Here is a 20,364-nt window from a genome sequence, read left to right on the forward strand (position 1 = left end):
TTTGTGTCATCGAGACTAAACCTGGAGTACCTGTATCTGAATATAGTGGAGGAAAAATGTAAAAATCATCTAAATGTGCCCTTAACATGTACTTATATTTTCTAGAAATCCAAACTCACCATGCCCACTTCTGAATAATACTCAGTCTTTCAGATAGTGAGCATTATTTGGTGAGAGTAAAAATTATAAACGTGATGAAGGGAATATTTCTGTCTTCTCAATTCATCCTCCAGATAAGCTTTCTGAATGACCAGTTTTTGTCATCCAAGACCTTCTCACACATATCTTCATTTGTCATGATGTATGGTGATGAAATACCACCTGACACAAAAAAAAAAGTGAAGGGGAAAAATAACAAAATCAACATTATTTAAGAAGATCAGCTCTGGCCTGTTGTTAGATTCAGGCAGATGTCTTCATTGCAGGTTCTGTTTATTGCTGCAGTGCTCATGTCTAATATAGTAGTTACATTTCACCATGGAAACAGACTTATCTTTTTCTTTCCGATCATAATAAGTATTGTTTGGTTGGCTTATCCCTAGAGCCTTTCTAGTCTTTATTTTTGGATTATAATTGCACACAGTCTTGGAAGTAAAACTTTTCCAGGGCTGGAAAAGGAAGGAAAATTAGAATTAAAGAAAATGGAAAGAAATAGATTGCCAAAATGGGAACTTTGCAATTAAGTGAGAAACAGTACATTTTCATACTGAATGTCTTCAGTTTAACCACATTTACTAGAAAGACAAAAAAAAATGGCATTTCTATAATTCTAAAATAGTAAAATTTTGGAGATAAAAAATACTAAACACATTTCTAATATTGGGTGAATTGATGAATGCTATTGCGGAGTGTAATGAATGCATTACCATTTTTCCTGTCATTTGATTATGATTCTTTCCAGATATGTGTATGAAATCTTCTGTCTCAGAATACAATTTCACAATTATAAGATCAAGACCGTAAACCATTTTAATTCTGAAGGATGAAAGCTTGTTTTACAACATAAATTAAATAGACTGCTGCTGAGGGTAGCAAATGTGCACCTATTTGCTTATTACAGAAAAGCTACAATTCTTGCTTGTGATGTTAGCGCATGACACTCTGATAAATTTTAAGAAATATATTGTAAGCAAGCTATAGCTGTGTGTTTGGCCCTACTTGATGTACCAAAAGAATATAAAGTCTAAGGACCTTACCACTTCCCTGCATTAGAAACAAAATAAGATGCAAAATGGCAGCCTCCAAAGAACATTAGCTAAAAAGTTCCATTTAATTTAGTTTTGTTAGGTCATGAACTTGCCTGTTATGATTACCACAGAAATTTATCTTTAAGCATATTCTGAATGAAAGAGTATAAAAAGAAACAAATGCTTGTGGAGAACATCCAGACAATAGCATGGAGCAGTATTGTGGAGTAGTAGGTGGAGAGATGTCCATGGGAGTAGTGTGGCTGACAGATTTTGCAGCAGGCAAAACAGTGCAAACATGGAAAAATATAAGTAGGCTAGAGGAACCAATGTATTTTATCTTTGTCTTAAGGAATGAAAAATCCTCTTAACAGAGAAGACATTTTCAAATATTGAAATCTTTAACACTGATACAAGATGTTGTAAAAGTGAAATAAGTTTCTGGGATTTATATTCCTTTCTAACAGAAGCTGAAACATAGAAAATTGTCTTATGGAGAATGATTTCTTCAACCTTCTTTATATCACTAAGAAAGCTTCATTCTGAGCATTTAGATTGCAGATGGATCAAAATGCTGATGCTTTATTTGGTTACCTTAATAGCTTAATAGGCTTTACGGATTATTACTCTCAAAAGCCTTTTTGAGCTTATAAAATCATAATGTATTTGCTCTTAGAAATTACAAGCTCACTGCAAGAAATTACTTGCATGAGGCTCTCGCTGAGTTGCCTGATTTAGTGCCATTGATCTTTATGGATCTGCACAATCATTATCCTGTGCTTGCAAAAATACTGTAGAAGACAGGAAGGTGCAAGAAATTCCAAAGGGAAGCCAATTACTGCATAAAATTATCATGCACCACTGTAGTCGGTCCCTTCCCAAGGACTTTTGCCCCATTTGCATTCATGCTGTAGCTAATCAAAAAAGCAAATGGATTGTATCTAGTAGATGTTAATTGAGAACAGGTTTTTTTTTTAAATCAGCAGGTTTGGGTAAAGGCATAAGAAAAGTTTGGGTTTTGTTCATTTGCAAGAGAGTCACCTACTACTTAAAGCTAAACTTTCACCAAGAAGAATGTAAGAAATAGCAGCTCTTAAGAAGCCAATACCTTCTACCTGTGACTTTTTAAAGGAACCCTTGCTCTTGGTGCGGTCATTGCTGAAAATTTATGCTGATATCTTGGGGAAGATAAATGCAAAAATATCGGATATGATGTATAAGAAGAAGGTTTGCTTCTCACTGTATGCTTGACTACCTCTTCCATGTAACCACACCACCACTTTCAGCCTTTTAATGCATGTCACATCCTGCTCTGCAGAAATGAAACTTGACTGTTTTAACTTGTTTGATCCTACTAAGTGAATTATGTCAATCTATGTTTACAAGGTTGTCTTAACAAGGGTAAAGCAGCAAAAATATAATTTTATACATGAAACTGAGATTCATCTTCATGGTTTAGTTTTTTGTCCTGAAATCAGAAGAATATGTAAGTATTAGACACTAAGCATTAGTTTGCATAAGAGATAAATTAGGCAAATTTAGAGGAGGTAAATGACCTAGCACATGAAATACTTTTTGTCATCAGCAAAAAGCAACTCATAGAATTTAGATTTCTCTTCAACTAATGAAAGAAGGGAGCAAATGAATTAAGAATTTAAGAAAAAATTTTTTCTAAAGAAGTCAGGCACTCACACATCACAATAAACTCCAAGGTCCTAAATGACAGGAAAAAAAGTGCAGAGGTGATCACAGTTCTTTCTGTATAGGAGTTCACATTAGGAGAGGTAAAATGCCTGAAATAATTAAACAAAATAATGCTCCAATTCACAGTAGGAGGGATTACATGAAAAATGATAATAAAAATTTGCTGCAAAGGCTTGAAATCACTCTTTTTCAATTCAATAGCAAGCAGGGTATTACTGTAGCAAATTCATAGTGGAGTGGTGACAATGAAGAAATTTGTCTTTCTAAATAAATTTTATGTAAGTAGAATCAAAATTGTCACATCAGACTTTCACAAGTCTGTGTGTAACCCAACTTTTTTTTTGTAGAACTTGTGATGCAAATGATTGGATTTTGTTTGAAACATTGCTACTTTGTTCTGATTTATTTAATTGTCTTTAGGTAAAAGAAAAGTGGTGTCTTTCTATTATTAGCTTTTTCACAGTACTTTTGTCAGAGACGTATGAAAGTCTCTTTGTTAGGTATTCTTTGATGGTCCAGGAAGTCATAGTTAACTTGATTCACAAATGTTTCATAATCAGTCTGATTTTCATACAAAAAGATGTAAGCTCTGACTAATTTTCCATGTCACAGCACGGTTGGAAAGATTTAGCCAGCAAATCTACGTTTCTCTGGAAGATTTCTGTCTCATGTTTCCAAGAGCTAAATAACATGAATTCAGCACCTTCCCCCCCAAAAAAAATGGTTAGAATCCAATCTGCCCCTGTGTCTGTGGCTGTTTCTTGGGCAGAATAGAAAGGCTTTGTAAGACAGAATTTTCAAGCTGTCAGTATATTTCCTTATTTAATAAGAGGATAGATAAGAGAAAAGCAGTCCTTCTTCTGTGGGTAGAACACTTTTTTCATGCTCACATAAATTTGCACTTCCGTGTTTTGGCAGCTTTTTGTCTTTTTCAGTTTTATGTGTCTTGACTTGTTTTCATACAAGATAATCATGTTATTCTCTGTGGCCTAAACCAAAGGATGAGACTTTTCTGTATTAATACAACTGTAAATAAAGGTTGTACTAATTTATTTCCATCAGAGGAGTGAATACATCTAGCTCTTCCACAGGACAGATAAGAGTCTGGAGAGCAGTTTTTCCAAAGGCTGTGCAAAAACATTGACTCTCTGCTCACTTTTAGGTTCAAGGTCTTTGCTGAAACAACCAGCCTGTCCCCATGCAAATCTGTACTTTTTTTTTCTTTTTTTTTTTTTTCCCAGCTGTGCCCAGAAGATTGCTAGGCATTGGGAATGTTGCAATAGATTCTGTAGTACACCAAAATCTGCTATCATTCGGGACAATTCTGCAGTCCTTGTTTCACAGATGGCACTATTAATCCAGCAGACAGGAGCAGCTCATGTTTATTCCCAACCTGAATGAGCTTTCAGCTAAAAAAGAGACATGCAAGGGTTTGCATCCTGTTATAGTTCCTGCTTTTCCATCCTTTAATAAGCTCAGTGGGTAGTTCATAATGTTGTCCTTACTTGCCTGTCACTGTGGCTATGGTGGAGGTGAAAGCAGTGACGGGTGTGGAGGGGGGGCGCAGTCACCAGTGTGGCCGATCTGGTGTCGTGTATAGCTACTCTGGGAGCTGCTAATGAGAGTGGCCAGGCAGTCCTTTAGCTGGGAGGAACAGTGGCACAACTGACAATAATTTGCCATAGCATTAAGAAAGCAATTTTAAACATGGGTTGGTTTTGGTTTTTTTTTTTTTAAATAGCTATTTCCATGAAAGCTGACTAATGTAGGAGGGACACGAAGTTACTTAAATGCTTTTTCAAAAAATACTCTGGCAGTTGATATTGTTGGAGCAGTTGAATTCTCCAGATCCCCAACCCAGTCTGATCTTGCTTGTCATGGTAAGCAGCTGGATCTTAGAGTCCCCAGTCTTCTCAGCTCTGGTCATTGTAGTGTTGTGTGACAGGTATATGTGACTTTAAACTACACCAAGGTCTGCAAACTTTTGCATCTGGCTATGTGCTGGGTAAGTCTCCAGGCTGAGCTAGCAAAGTCCTGACCATCTGCAGGGTGGAGGAAGAGCCTGACTGTGTGAAAAAGCCCTTGTCAGGCAAGGTCTGGGAGAAGGTGTGAAATAGGAGCACATCATACAGATGAATTTAGATAAAACCACTGCTTAATAAGCAGGTAGTAACATCCAGAGAGACAGAGAGTTTTATTTAGTAGCATTGCCAGTGCCTTAGTGATTCTTATAGCTGCAAATGCAATAGGATCTGTTAGCCAGTAGACCCCTGAGAGTGGAAAACATTCTTATTGCAAAATGCATCTTTAATTTTCACTGTATTTTGCTTTATATGTGACAAATTATGAGATTTACACCTTGCTTCAGTGTGCTGTGGAATAAATATCACATCTCTTCCTGCATGCTCAACCAGATCCTGCTCTCAATTAATTTAGTTTTATGCTAACCACATAGAATTAATTCACAGTGGTGTGAAATCAGACTTTGAGCCAGTTTTTTTCTATTCTTTTGATCTGTTGGATTTTTTCCATGCTGGTGTCCACTTGAGATTTCTTTATTTATGTTAAGAACAAGATTTTACCTGACCTTCATTTTTGTCATGTAATTGCTAAATCTCTGTGAACCAGAATGAAAAGGTTTTGATAGTGCAGATTTAACTAGAATATTGAAAAACATGAATGGTTTGAGACCAGATTTCTGTGACTGTATATAAAGGCGTTCAATTTGGAAATGAATCACAGAATCAGAATTACAGAATCATTCAGGTTGGAAAAGACCCTTGGGATCATCAAGTCCAACCATCGGCCCTACTCTACAAAGTTCTCCCCTACACCATATCCCCCAGCATCTCATCTAAATGACCCTTAAACACATGCAGGGATGGGGACTCCACCACCTCTCTGGCCAGCCTAATCCACTGTCTGACCACTCTTTCTCTGAATTTTTTTTTCTGAATGTCCAGTCTGAACCTCCCCTATTTCAGTTTAAAGCCATTCCCTCTAGTTCTATCGCTAATCACCTGTGGGAAGAGACCAGCACCAACCTCTCTACAATGTCCTTTCAGGTAGCTGTAGAGAGTGATGAGGTCTCCCCTCAGCCTTCTCCTCCTCAAACTGAACAGTCCCAGCTCCTTCAGGATCTGTTCTCCAGGCCCTTCACCAGCTTCGTTGCCCTCCTCTGCACTCGCTCCAGCACCTCGAGGTCTCTCTCGTATTGAGGTGCCCAAAACTGGACACAACACTCCAGCTGTGGCCTCACCAGTGCAGAGCACAGGGGGACTGTCACCTCCCTGCTTCTGCTGGTCACACTATTTCTGATACCAGCCAGGATGCCGTTGACTTTCTTGGCCACCCGGGCACACTGCTGGCTCATGTTCAGCTGCTTGTCAACGAGAACCCCCGGATCCTTCTCTCCCAGACAGCTCCAGCCACACCTCCCCAAGCCTGTAGCCATGCAGGGGGTTGTTGTGGCCCAAGTGCAGGACCTGGCACTTGGCCTTCTTGAAGCTCATCTGGTTAACACTGGCCCACGGATCCAATCTATCCAAGTCTCTCCGTAGAGCCTCACTATCCTCATGCAGATCGACACTCCCGCTTAACTTGGTGTCATCTGCAAACTCACTGATGATACACTCTATGTCCTTACCAAGATCATCAATAAGGATTTTGAACAGAATTGATCCCAACACTGAGCCCTGAGGAACACCACTTGTGACTGGACACCAGCTGTCCAATTTAGCTCCATTGACCCCCACTCTCTGGGACCGTCCATCCAGCCAGTGCTTGACCCAGCAGACCATTCGCTCATCCAGGCCATGGGCAGCCAGTTTTTCTATGAGAATTCTATGGGGAACTGTGTTGAATGCTTTTTGAAAATCCAGGTAGACAATATCCACAGCCTTTCCCTCATCCAGTATCAGGTCATTTTGTCATAGAAGGAGATCAGGTTTGTCAGGCAGGACCTGCCTTTCATAACCCCATGCTGACTAGGCCTGATCCCCTGGTTGTCCATTATATGAATTTTAATGGCACTCGAGATGACCTGTTCCATGACCTTCCCTGGTACCAAGGTCAGACTGACAGGTCTATAGTTTCCTGGATCCTCCTTTCTGCCTTTCTTGTAGATGGGTGTCACATTTGCCACCCTCCAGTCCAATGGGACCTCCCCAGTCAGCCATGACTTCAGGTAAATCATGGACAGCAGCTTGGAGAGCACCTCTGACAACTCTTTCAGCACCCTTGGGTGTCACCCATCCGGTCCCATAGACTTGTGTGCATCCAAGTGGTGCAGCAGGTCTCTGACCTCCTCCTCTTCAACTGTGCTGACCTCAATCTGCTTCCCCTCCCCATCTCCCAGCTCATGAGGCTGGGTGTCCAGGGAACAGCCAGTTCCACTGCTAAAGGCCGAGGCAAAGTAGGTGTTGAGCACCTCAGCCTTTTCCTCCTCCTTAGTTACCGTGTTTCCTTCGGTATCCAGTAAAGGGGGGAGATTTTCCTTAATCCTCCTTTTGTTGTTAATGGATTTATAAAAATGTTTTTAATTATCTTTAACAGCTGTAGCCAGGTTGAGTTCTAGCTGCGCTTTGGCTCTCCTAATGTTCTCCCTGCATAACTTCACTGCATGTTTATAGTCTTTATGAGAGACCTGCCCCCTCTTCCAAAGGTCATAGATTCTCCTTTTGTTCTTGAGATCCAGCCAAAGGTCCCTGTTTAGCCAGGCCAGTCTTCTTCCCCTCCTGCTTGTTTTCCAGCACACGGGAACAGCCTGCTCCTGTGCCTTTAAGACTTCTCTCCTGAAGTATGTCCAGCCTTCCTGGGCTCCCATATCCTTCAGGGCAGCCTCACAAGGGATTTTGTTAATCAGCCTTTTGAAAAGGCCAAAGTTTGCCCCCCAGGAGACCAAGGTGGCAGTTTTACTAACCTCTCTCTGTTTCTCCAAGGATGGAAAACTCAATCATCTCATGATCACTGCATCCTAGATGGCCTCCAACCTTTACTTCCCCCACAGACTCTTCCTTGTTCACAAGAAGCAGGTCCAGGAAGTGTCTAGATTCATAGTAATGAGAATTTTCTATAAAACAAAAAAATAGTTTATGGATTATTTCCAGACAGTTTAAGACCGCAAAGTACATAATGATTTCTGGTGTACCTTGCCCTGTCTTACCATTTTCTTTATGTGACTAATTTAATTGTATTAAAGCTTTATCCTAGGGAACCAGATTTTTGTATATCCGGCAGTATGTGCTTTATCTGAAAACATGGATTTACATTAGAATGTCATTAAAGCCAAAAACACACCAACATATAACGTAGCCACAGGAACTGGAGTTTGGCTATTAAATAATCAGAAAGTATTTATACTGAGGATCAGAATGTATTCTTATTTCTATTAATTCACACCCAGTGTAGTTCATTATGAGGGCCCAGCTTTGCTATGCAAGTCCAAGTCTTGTTTCCATATCCCTTCTGTCATGGTGACTTCACTTAACACAAGGACATAGTTTTTGTTAACGACTTCCCCTGATCCTTCCATTTCATGTACCTTTTACACAGAAGAAAGCCTAGTGGAGCTGCACAATATTGAAACCAGTGGGGTATAATAGCCCTCTCCTTGATAAATTCATATAGTTATGATCACACTTCTTGATGAAAGGAGATAGCTGAAACAGTAGGATCGTCCGTCTCAGATAGAGAGGTGTGCCAGTCCCTGGAAAAGATGTGTTCATGGTGGACTGGGTTTCCAGGGGCATTGCGTGACATGCCTGCCAAAGACTGAGGAGGAATAAAGGCAGCAGGAAAGTACAAGACATGATGAAAGAAGCACAGGTTCAGGGATAAAAATCATGAGAGGAAAAGATAGACGTGGACTGAGCATTTGGGGAGCAACTCTTGGTTAAATGGAGCCTTATATCTGGGGTTAATGGCATGGTCTCCTGCTTGTTACTCCTGCAGTGCTTAGAGAAACCAGACTTTTACATTTTTTTGTAGTGAAATTGGATTACATAAAAGATGGATGGAGTTACTGTGAGTTTCTAATTGAAAGACCTTGCAGATTGTGATTTTGGCTGGTATCCAAAATAACATATCTCAGCAAGTCTCTGAGAAATCTCATGATTTGCAACGAAGCTCACATGGCACCTTGCAGGTAAAGAAATGTTTGTCCTAGGTTGTAAATCGGAAAGAGAAGCGGAAGGCAGATAAGAGCCTGAGCTAGGGCCGCTAACTTTTTAGGCTGCCACCCTCTCTGTTTCACCATGAACTCTCTCACGCTTTCTTGTAGTTCCCTGCTACACCCTTTCATGATTCTCTCCTCCCTAATTCCACAGCATCTGTTTCCCCTAATGCTTTATTCTCTTTGATCACAGTGGGAATTCTCCTTGGCACTGTGGGTTTACCTTAAATAACAGGAAGCTATTCTTGGAGGACCAGGCTCTGCAGAGGAGAGCAGCAGAACCACTGTTTCTGCATTATGTATAGCAATTGTTTACCTGCAGGCATCTGGTTCATAGCTGCAGGATAAATCAATAGTACGAAAGGTAGTGTGAAATAGCAGGCTGATGAAGGAAGGTGAGCACAAAAATTTTCTGTCTATCCTTTGCTATGCCATGTAGGACATAATTCCCCAAATGAGGTGTCCAAACAGAGAGTCAAAATGGAGGAGGTATGATTTAAGTTCTTGATGTTGTAGCTCTGCTTTTAGAAACATTCAGGTCTTTCCACCTCAGTTTCTTCTCTTGGTTCCAAAGGAGTTAAAAGTAACCTGGCATGTGCATGCTGCAGATTCTCCAGAACACATGCCTGGTGGTGTCCAGAATCCCACAGTACAGGGATGCTCTTGATTTCAAAGCCACAGGTCTTCTCTTTCATCTTAATGAAAGCAGAACATTTTAGAAAAATAGTTAAAACACAGGAGGAATCAGAGTAAGACAGAAGCTAATGTGATCCTTTTTTTCTTCACCTAATGAGAAGAAAACAATTTGGTTTGCTTTATGGTTGTAGATGAAATTTGGAAATTCTGACTTGCTTTTATGTCCACAGCTCTGTCAGGCTTACTGGCAGTAAGTGCTGGTGTCTCATATACAGGTTGCTCTGTAAAGTTTCTTTTCTATTTATTCTTAACAGTTTTTCTCCCTATCTTTTCTTACAGCCTCTCCAGGTATAAGATAAACCCTTAGATGGCATTTGCATGTTTTGGATGATCAGAAAGACCTAAGAGACAGTGGTGAAAATAGCTGAAAGTGGCTATCTGAAGAATTAATATGAAGGCAGATGACATTCAGTGTCAGTTGTAAAGACAGTCTGGAAATACTGTTGGGTCAAATATGCAAAGTTAAGCTATTTGCTTTTAGTAATACTTCATTTTGCCTCAGATTTAATGTCTAGTCTCACATTTTAAAACTGAGAAAGTGTAATATAATCCAGTTAGTGCATGAATAAAAAAATAAACCACACATATTTTCATTGTTTTTCCTTTTATGATGTTGAAGAATCAGTCTAACATCCTATTGGATGTAAAAAGTACAAGTGTTTTGTGTGCTTTGATTGCATTGACTGTCATATAATCTTGTATACCCATAGTCTCAGACCTTAGAGACATAAACAGTCCAAAAATAAAAAAAATCTTTGATGTTTGCTAGATAACAAAATATTGCAAGAGATATGTTTCGATCTCATAGCTATTGCTCTCAGAAAAGTTCTACTTTGTAGCTTATTGCAACAAACATATATGTTGTGCTCAGTGGAAGATGCAAAACCCAAAGAGTACAGCTAACTGTTGAATGGAAGGCAGTCATATCTGGTAACCTGCCCCTAAAGCAATCTACCCTCTTCCTCATAAAAAAGTTCTTTACAAATAGTGTCTCTATTCCTAGTTTACAGATGGGAAAATGGAGGAACAAAAGCCAGCTGCTGGCTTTTGCCTATTAGGCTGATGTAAAACTGACACCCAGAGTCCTGCAGCCTAGAGCTGGCATTGTACTCCCAGTGACTGAGGATTTTACATTTTGAAGCACAGATGTTTGAAACATTTGCACCTTAAGCATCATCCTACCTGTTTTGGTGATGCTTTCCTTTCTCTGTGCTCTCTTTTTTAAAATGTGTGAGGTCAACCACTTCAAATGTTATTACTGTTTCATGGAAAAAGTAGTCCTACAGAATAGATTCAGCATGCCAAGCCTTTCTGTTTGTCTTATTTAAGGGCCAGCATTGTACAACCACTAACAATGCTCAGCTGGCTTTCTCAATATCATTCATTGTGTTAAATGCCCCTCTCAAATTTCATTACATTCTTGCAGTCACTATGCTGAGTGTTAGATCTGGTATGAGTTTCTGCCACCTGACAACAAAGTCGGCACAGACCTTGAAGACAAAAAGTCACCTGAAGCAGAGAGGCAGCTGTGAAATAAGACAGAGAAGTAAGCAGAGCTTTGTGGAAAGGGGACATGACTAGGGCAGTTGAGGATGCCCATATTCAGCATTTCCTCCCTACAGGCTGTGCAGGCTAAGTTCTTCTCTGCAGCTGGAGCTGCCCAGTCCTTCAGGATCTCCAGGATGCTGGAGGCAGAAAGGCAGTGAAACTGCAGCCTTTTCGCCCTTGTGATGAATCCTCTGCAATGTACAACCAATTTACTGCAGTGTGATTTATTCTGTAGCTGCAAATTGGCATAGCATGAGCAAGCACTCAGATTTGTCAAACACTATCTGGGAATTATTGTGACTACTTGTAAGGCAGACTCTAAAACCTGCATAATCTGTAGTAGATCCTTTGTGTATTTACGTAAGCAGGAGTCCTAGAAAATGCTTTTTTTCTGGCTTCTTACTAAGACATTCATGCTTGATTGAGTTGTAAGAAATGAAGAGCAGGCATCTCCTGTCAGTAGCCTCTACGCTGTAGTTGGAGTTCAGCTGAAAACCTTCCCAGCCCCCTGCCCAGAATTTGCAGCTTGTTTCATGGGTGATTTTAATTTAGACATTTTTAAAATTTTGAGATCTTAATATTGAAACTCTTACTAATGCTTTCCTATGTACTATTATCTATGAGAAGCAGCATACTAAACACTTTAAATCCAGGTATTTTAAAGCTAGCCACATAAATCCATACTGAGGTTCTTAAGCTGTCACTTGTGAACAAATGTTTTGTGCATGTATCTAATGACTGCTGTAAGTATGTTGCTTTATTTTTTGCATGGTTTTTAAATTTTTTTTTATTAAAGATTCTTTTGTCCCCCTGAATGTTACATAGACATACAGAGGTATGGTGCGATTGTATATAATTTAAAAAATAACAAAAAGTTACTTCATTGAAAATTCTGGAAATGAGGATAAGAGGACAACTTAAAACTGCCTAATTACTTGTGACACTAAGGTGATTAAAAACTCATCAAGTCTTTAAGCTTGAGCTATTACACTGCCATCCTAAGCCAAAGATACCTGACTTTAAGCAAGTTCAGAGAAGGTAAGAGACATGGGCAGACTCAGACTTTCTTACACGTCAAATGACTAAATATATGATTGGTCCTACAGACTGACTGGAAGAGTCCTATTTCATGTAAAGATATGCATAAAACCCTGGAATTAAATCACTTGACCTAATTTAGCATGTGATTTAGCAAAAAATACCTTAAACCATCCATTTGTCACTGCTTGCATCAGCTAAGATGCATCTCTTCTGAGCATTTATGAGGATTCACTATGTGTATGTACGTTGGGTAATTGCATGAATAGACTGGCATAAAAGAGGCAACTGATCCGAATGAACAAGCTGTTGTGTTTTGCCCAGGGCTACAACTTTCACACTAGGTACATGTAAACAGGCAGTTGTAAATGCTGCCAGATATCTCAGTCTGATGGTCTAGCTCAATGTCTTTAGAAGTTCAAGCTTAATTGAACAAATTCTCCATTTTTGTTGTACAACCATATAGAAGTCTGTTTCTTTAGGTAGAACTCCTTGTTTTAATTTTAGTAAAGAGAAAGGTGAAAGGAAGGAAGAAGGCAAAATGAAAGGGAATTTTAGTATATTTTTCTACAGTGTGCTTACTAAAGCTTTTTTGTCCTCCATTTTGGATGAGATCCAAGGTTCTGTACTCAGTGTTAGTTCATAGACCAGATTCAGGTAATGACCTACTAAGCAGTAATATGTACGTTAAAATGCTTACCATCAGTTTACTATAGCTTAAATGCAGAAATATTCCCCTACAGCCACTTGCAGCCTTTCTACATAATGAATCTAGAGAGTGGGCAATGAGATGCATCACCATCAGTTAGTAACTATACTGGCCCCGTTGCAGCATCTGGCAGAGCTTCTGTAGACTGTGGTGGTGATGGTCAGCTTTTAGTTCCACAGATATCTAGAAGAATTTTAGTTTTAAGTGTATTGAGACCATTAGGACTTGCACTTTTCAGCTCCCTGCCAACCATATAAAGCCTACCCATCAGTAGAGTAGGCAAGGGTTGTAACATGGGATTGTTTTGGGATATTCACAGAAAGGAGGTCTAAGGCATAATTTGGTAAAATCCAAAGATGTAAGTATTAAGATAACTAGATAATACCTTACTTAATTTTTTTTGGTTCCTTCACTGAGTTCATTGAGCTTATTTCTGAAATCTGTCTAGCTGAATTTGTTGATTTGGATTTTAGTGAAACGTTAACCTAACTTGTCATATAATTTCAAATAAATGCAGTTCTATTCCAAGTACATTGCTACTGCTCCTTAGGATATTGATTTTTAGAACTGGTCTAGACCCTCTGAAGTCAACTAAATTGATTTCAGTGGCTGCCTCTGAAACGCATCTCATTTTTCTGAAGTTCAGCCTAACAAAAAAAATGCAGACCTTATGCATAAGTGTCTTGCAAAGATTAGAGAGCCCTGTGCACCACTAAAACTGTCACCTGTAATTTACTTTAGGACTGACAAGCAGTGACTCACTGATAGGTATAAAATTGCAGAGTCCCGATGCCTCTTTTGAAAACAGGAGGAAGAGAGAGTAGCAGAAGTCCTTCACTATAAAACATCTTGAGACAATTTAGCAAACCCCATCTGGGCTCATATTCTACAGCGATTAGTGACACCATTTTGCATTCAGCACCACACTGCCAGGCGCCAAACATCATGAACTTTCATTATTCCCATAAAAGCTGATAAACACCCCCCCACCTCCCCCCACCCCCCCCAAATTTTAGTTATTATAGTTGAAAAAGATTTATCGAGCAGGAAAGAGATGTGACCCCACACTGTAGGAAGGGTGTTGGAATCCAGTTACATTTTTCTTGCTGTTGTTTGACAGCCTGCTTTTCTTAAGGGAAGAAGGTGGGGAGTCGAGTTCTGTAATTGTTTCAGGCTATTGAAACTGTAACATGGAAGCTTCAACTAGAGCAGCAACTGCTAGAGCTGCAAGCAATCAACTCTCTGATCTGGTTTTGGAATACACAATCTAATAAATTATTCAAGTTATTAGCCATCTTTTATTAACAAGGACATTCTCTATCAAATACATAGAGCTTTTTAGAGATTCTGCTCCTCATTTGGTTGTCATTATGCCCTTTATTTTAAAGGAAAGCATGAGGATATTCGCCATGTAGTTAGTGAGGCATCATCTCTTGCATGAATTACTTCAGGAGCCTGTTCCTCAAGAACACACATTCCCGAAGAAGTCAAGAAGTTTCCAGGCTTATGGAAATGCCTCACTGATGGACTTACGTCACTGAGAAAAAGAGCTGTGTGAAAAGGGTACTGCAAACCATTTCTTAGCAAAGATGGAGCGAATACATGATCACTATTGTGGTTTGAGCTCAGAGGGCACCTGAGCACCATGCAGCTGCTCACTTCCCCCTTCCCACCCAATGCTGACAAGGGGAAAAAAACCCAAGAGGCTCAGGAATCAAGATAAGGACAGGAAGGGATGATCTATCCATTATGGTCATGGTCAAAACACAAACTTGTTAGGGGAAGAAAAAAAGAACATAAATTTAATACAAGACACTAACAACAACAACAACTTAACAGAGTAGGACTGTGAGAAGCTTTAACACATCTTGAAAACACCTTCCCCCAACTCCTTCCTCACCTTTGCTCCCGGTATCTCTACCTCCTCCTCCCCAGAGGTGCAGGGGGAAGGGAATGGAAAGTGCGGTCAGTCCTGCCGCTTCTTCCACGTCAAGGTGGGTAATTTCTGGCATTCTTCCACTGTTACAGCGCAGTCCCCCTCTCGCAGGAGACAGTGCTCCACAAACCAGCTCAGACAGGAATCGCTCCCATGGGTGTGCGGGTCACCCCTGCATGTTGCAATCTTCTCAGCGCCAAACTACAACAGCAGGGGGGTTCTTCCTACAGGGTCCTGGCCTCCTTCAGGCACAGTCACCTGGGTTGGTGTGGGGCCCCCTTGCCGCAAATCAGCATCTGCTCCACCAGTGACCTCCATGGGTGGCAGGGAGACAGCCTGCCCTCTCACCAGTGGCTGCAGGGAGACTCTGTTCTGGTGCACCTCATCCATTTCCTCCTCCGTTCTTCCACTGACCTCAGTGTTTGCAGAGATATTCTTTTCGCAATGTCTCCTCACAACTCCAACTCCTCCTCCCAGGTTCCCCTTCTTAAATATGTTATCACAGAGGTGTAGCCACCATTGCTAACTGTTCCAGCTTTGGCCAGAGATGGGTCCAACTTGAAGTCAGGGCAGCTTTGAGAAGCTTCTCAGGGGGGGGCACCACTGTAGTCCCCTGTGCTGCTACCAAAAATGCCCTACCTTCACTAAAACCCGGGACATTAACCAATACAGGCAGGAGGAAGGACAAACTCCATGGCATGCAGGACAATGAACAAATATTTTGGTGAATCCTCTAAAAAATTAGTGAACTGGCTCATGATTAATCTTTTTATAATTCTGATAAAAACGTAAAAATAAGAGGTTGTGACACAGATACTTTTGAATGAGGGTATACTAGAATGCATTACTTTAATTTTGCAAAACTAATACATTCATGGTTTCAAACAAATAATAACATGTAATTACAAAGGATAATATTATTACTAGTAATTCCTTCAGAAATATATGTAATGCACAGATGACATGGAATTCTGTATGTTTCTGATCCTGAGCAAACTGACATGTAACAGCAGTCATGATTTAAGAGCAAATTTATCTGTACAGAAAGTGTGTCTTTTCTTTCAAGAAATCACTATTCAGTATGTCCACATATACATAGTATTCACTCCCAGTGCAAAGAAACACAACTATTTTAACCTTGGACCTGTTTTTAAGTGTTGTTGTAAATTAACAAGTTGTATAAAATGTCTGAATACTAAATGTTTCTACAAGGGAAAAATAATGCTTTAGAATACTTTGCCATGCAATGTGCAATACCCAAATTACATAGCAGTGAACATGTAAATGAAAACTCAAGGTAAACAATTGGAAAATAGTTTAATTCGCCATCTTAATGGGGAGAAAATGTAATCAATTACATGTAGTAAACAGCAACACCATAACTTTTCACTACCATAGTTTAAAACACTATTTTAAAGTATTATTATTGTTAATCCAGGAGTTATAAGTATTTAGTATCACCAAAATGTCAAACCATTGTTTACATTCCTGTTTTTAAAACTGTGGAGGCATTTCTGCCTTAAAATTCTATTTATATTCCAGTCTTGAACATTTCTTCTAGGATGTAACTTGACTGGCAAGTTAAACTCAGAAACAATTACATTACTAATCATCTGTGGAAAAAACAATTTAAAAAATCTGTTTGTTGGTGTTATATCCCTTTCCATATTAACAAAGAATTAAATTACTTCAAATGTGTTTTTCACTTTTATTTCCTTAACATATATGCAAAATGTATTTCATTATTCTTTCTCTTTATAACATAATTATCTTTTACAAATTAAATTATATGGTACAAATTGTCATCTAGTTGTTTTTATACATTCATGCATCTTCCATCCCATTCCCCCTTAAGTAAATGACAGTGTTTTCTTCAACATGAATTTTTTTTTTTTTTTTTAGGAATGCCCTTATATTAAGCCTAGAGCATGCTTAGTATTTTTGAGGCATGCTGAATGCCCTCAACTCCTCTTGGCTGTCAGAAAAGTGACATTCTTCAGCCCTTTGACAGGTAGAAATGACAAATTACTCAGATTTATTAATATATATTCTCATGTCTTTCAATATTAAAATTGAGAAACAAATTTCCTATCTTCAAAAGTTCAAACTCCCAAATAATATTTTTTTAACTTTTGTTAAAGTTCTAGTTCTGAACACTCATCCACATCTCACAAACTTTACTTCTGTAACTATACCGGCTGATCTTTAAGACTTGACTGTCCTAAATCACTTCTTTGGAGACAAGAAGACCTTTTCCTGGCTTGTCCTTTTTTATTTCTTGCAAATTTAGCTGCAAGATAAATTTTCCCTCCCATGAAGGTTCCTCAAACTATGCAAAAATAAATCATGGATTTGCAAGTGTGTGTGTGGATTTGTATCTTAAACAGCATGTGCAGGCACACTATACATATATATATATATATATGTATATACACACAGTATGCAAAAGTTTTCTAACATGCATCCACTTTTAATGACATTTTAGAACACAGATTTTAAAATTAATTTTTCTTTTCTTTATACTCCATTAAAAATTCTTTCCATGATGGCTGTCTTCAATAGAGGTGTAATACGTTTTTTTTCTAACCATTTCTTGCAGGAGTTCAGAGGTGACAGGTAGTTCCTTTAACAGAACAAAGATCTTTTCTTTGCCTCATTATCTCTTCTTCAAGTTAATATTCACAGCTAGGAGGTGTGTGTAAACTTTTGACAAAGAGTTCAGTTGTAGTTATTCTTTTACTTCCTCAGGATAAGCAGAATGACTAGAAAAGGAAAAAACCTTCAAGCTGTCATAGAAACATTCCATTGACAAAAGTTCTGACTTCCCGTTTAACACAAGGATTAATTCTATTAAAGAATTAATACTTTAATTCAGGACTCGGGACTACAAAGCAGATACAAAATTTTGCATTTGCTTGTTTTCAGTGCAAATTCTGTTCTTCTTCAGAAGTGTCTCCTGGTGATGTGTTCTGCTGTAGTTGTTCTAGGTATGGGACATAGGAATCATGAATCATTTCCAGGATACATCACTTGCTTGAAAGCATTAGTTGCCTTTAAAATCCATCCACTGTCTCATTTTCCTTCATGGCAGAGCAGTATGTGCCAAGTTGCCTGCCCTTGACCAGAGCTGCCAGTTTGGGCTAAACGGCCATTTGTGGGGAGTGGTTAAACTGCAACACCTTTTTTCATTTCCTTGCCTAGTCCTTTCCTGCAAAATAGCAAGTAATGTTACTCCTTTTTGAGGCTTTTCATTGAAACAGTTGGTCCATCCTAGCTTTCTTACCACTTTTAGTTTTTCAGTCCTCGCTCTATCAAACTGATTGGCGTACAGTGAGTTTCCCTCCCAGCATAATTGTATGAAGTGAACATCATGATCTGCAGCCTTCCTGCTGTGTGCCAAGCACAGAAGTGACAACAGCTCCTGTCCAAGAAACTGACGAAAATAGAAGACTCCTGCAACATTGCAGTCTGAATTTACTCTGATTTACTTGATCACTAGGATGCTTTAATTCAAGTGTTTAACAAAAACCTATCACAACAGCATTCATAGAATCAGACATCTGTGGTGTTTCACTGCCTTTCCATTCTTTGCATGCTCCATCTGATACTTCTTTTTGTTCTTTTTCCCATTCATGCAGTCACCTAATTCTGGCAACAAGGATGACCAAACACTGACGGTAGGCAACAATTAATATGTGTCTAAGCATTTATTTCTCAGGAGGATGGTGAGACAAATCTTACTTTGATTTGCAGACATCAGCATTTTTCTAAATTACTAGGATTTCTTTCCCCTCCTATGCTGCTAATAGAATTTAAATAATTTCTTTTCAAAGATAAAGCAGTGAATTAATTTTTGTGTTCAGTTTCTGTAATTTTTCTTTTACTATTTGTATAACACCAAAGATTAATCCATGTACCATGTATTATTGCAAAATACTATTTTCTTCAAGGTTGCTTTTTTCCCTATAATTGGATTTCAGGGGCTTATTAGTCAGCAGCCTGTTGGGTCTGATTATCCTTTTTATTGAAACAAGCAGACAGCTTTCCACAAAGTAGTCTTACTCTATGGGATACATTAAATGCATTGATTATTGTACTAGACAATGGCATGGGGAAAAGAACCTGAGAATATGTTTTAAATTTCTTTAAAAGCAGGTAAAAGATGCTTGTATCTTAGCTCCATTGCTCTAGGTGTCTGCACAGCCTTCCACACTCACAGTCTGGTTTTGCAACCAGTAGTTAATGGATTGAACCAAAGCAAGGTATATGTTTCACCCTGAGCTTTAGGATTTTGCCATTGAAATAGGGTACTATCTGCGCTTTTTCTCTATAATTTTGGTATTATGCATATTTGCAATGTACCAAAACAATAAAAATTAGAATCTACTTCAGGGATTCAATCACAAAGTTCTAAAAAGAAATAAATTATGAATTCTTCATGATACAAGTATGACATTTTTATTTTCGTAACACTTCAAGAGTTTTCACAGGGTATTCTTTTTCCCTGCTTTTTCCCTGTGAGACTAATGACTAATCTGATGATCCATCCCCTCCAGAGAAATTGTCTATGCATATGTCAATGTTTAATACAGTGTATAGTTTAATATAATCTCCCATAGGTGATGGTTGAAAATGTTCCACTGTAGTGAGATGTGAAATTAACTCATAGTGTTTCAGACCTGTTTCCACAGAAAAACCAAAAAACCCTAAATTCTTTCCCTTATTCTTTCATCTAGACGAAGCCACGGCTCCAGCGGGGAGGAAGCTCTGCATCTCTTCACAACAGTCTAATGAGGAACAGCATCTTCCAGCTCATGATTCACACACTTGACCCACTTGCTGAAGGTATTCCTATTAATTCTTTTGTTTTTCTGCTGCAAAATCAAACAAATACTTCCCTTCTCCCTATGAAACTGTTTTTCGAATTTCTGTTGCTTTCATCAGTCTTTTCTGAATGTGTCTGAATTTTCTGAGTTTTGCACTCTTACGGCATGGTATACATACTTCCACCAAGACTTGCAACTTAGGAAATGTGTTCATTGCAGTGCTAACTAAAACTGATCACTTGGTTGATGAATATCATAACTACTGTTTTGCTTCATCTCTGGATTCAGTAACAATTTAAAAGTTAAAAAAACTCTGTTCTCTCATACTTTTGTGGTGGGGTGTTTATGTTTTCTTTCTTAGTTCTGATTTTGGTACATGAAGGAAAAAAAAGCCAAAAATGGTGGGTAATTTGTCATATGGAATACAGAAAAGAACGATACTCTGCTGGTTTGACTTCATGTGGTTTAATGCTGACATTAGAAAAAATGCAACAAATACCCCTCTGTATTACACACATGCTAACAGTTTGCTTGCTTTATCCCAGTGT

The 20,364-nt window shown here is 38.9% G+C and overlaps 1 protein-coding gene across 3 annotated transcripts in view; it reads left to right on the plus strand.

Moving 5' to 3' along the window:
• SLC24A2 (solute carrier family 24 member 2) overlaps positions 1-20,364 on the plus strand; it is a 119,078-nt gene that overhangs the window by 43,456 nt on the left and 55,258 nt on the right. For 2 of the 3 annotated variants that reach the window (XM_074931744.1, XM_074931747.1), the window contains exons 3-4: positions 18,629-18,667; positions 19,727-19,835. In XM_074931744.1, coding sequence (XP_074787845.1) covers positions 18,629-18,667; positions 19,727-19,835 — 148 coding nt within the window. The remainder of the gene's footprint in view (positions 1-18,628; positions 18,668-19,726; positions 19,836-20,364) is intronic. The other variant, XM_074931745.1, reaches the window with a different exon arrangement.

Source organism: Athene noctua, chromosome Z (genome assembly GCF_965140245.1).
Source record: "Athene noctua chromosome Z, bAthNoc1.hap1.1, whole genome shotgun sequence".
NCBI lineage: Eukaryota > Metazoa > Chordata > Aves > Strigiformes > Strigidae > Athene > Athene noctua.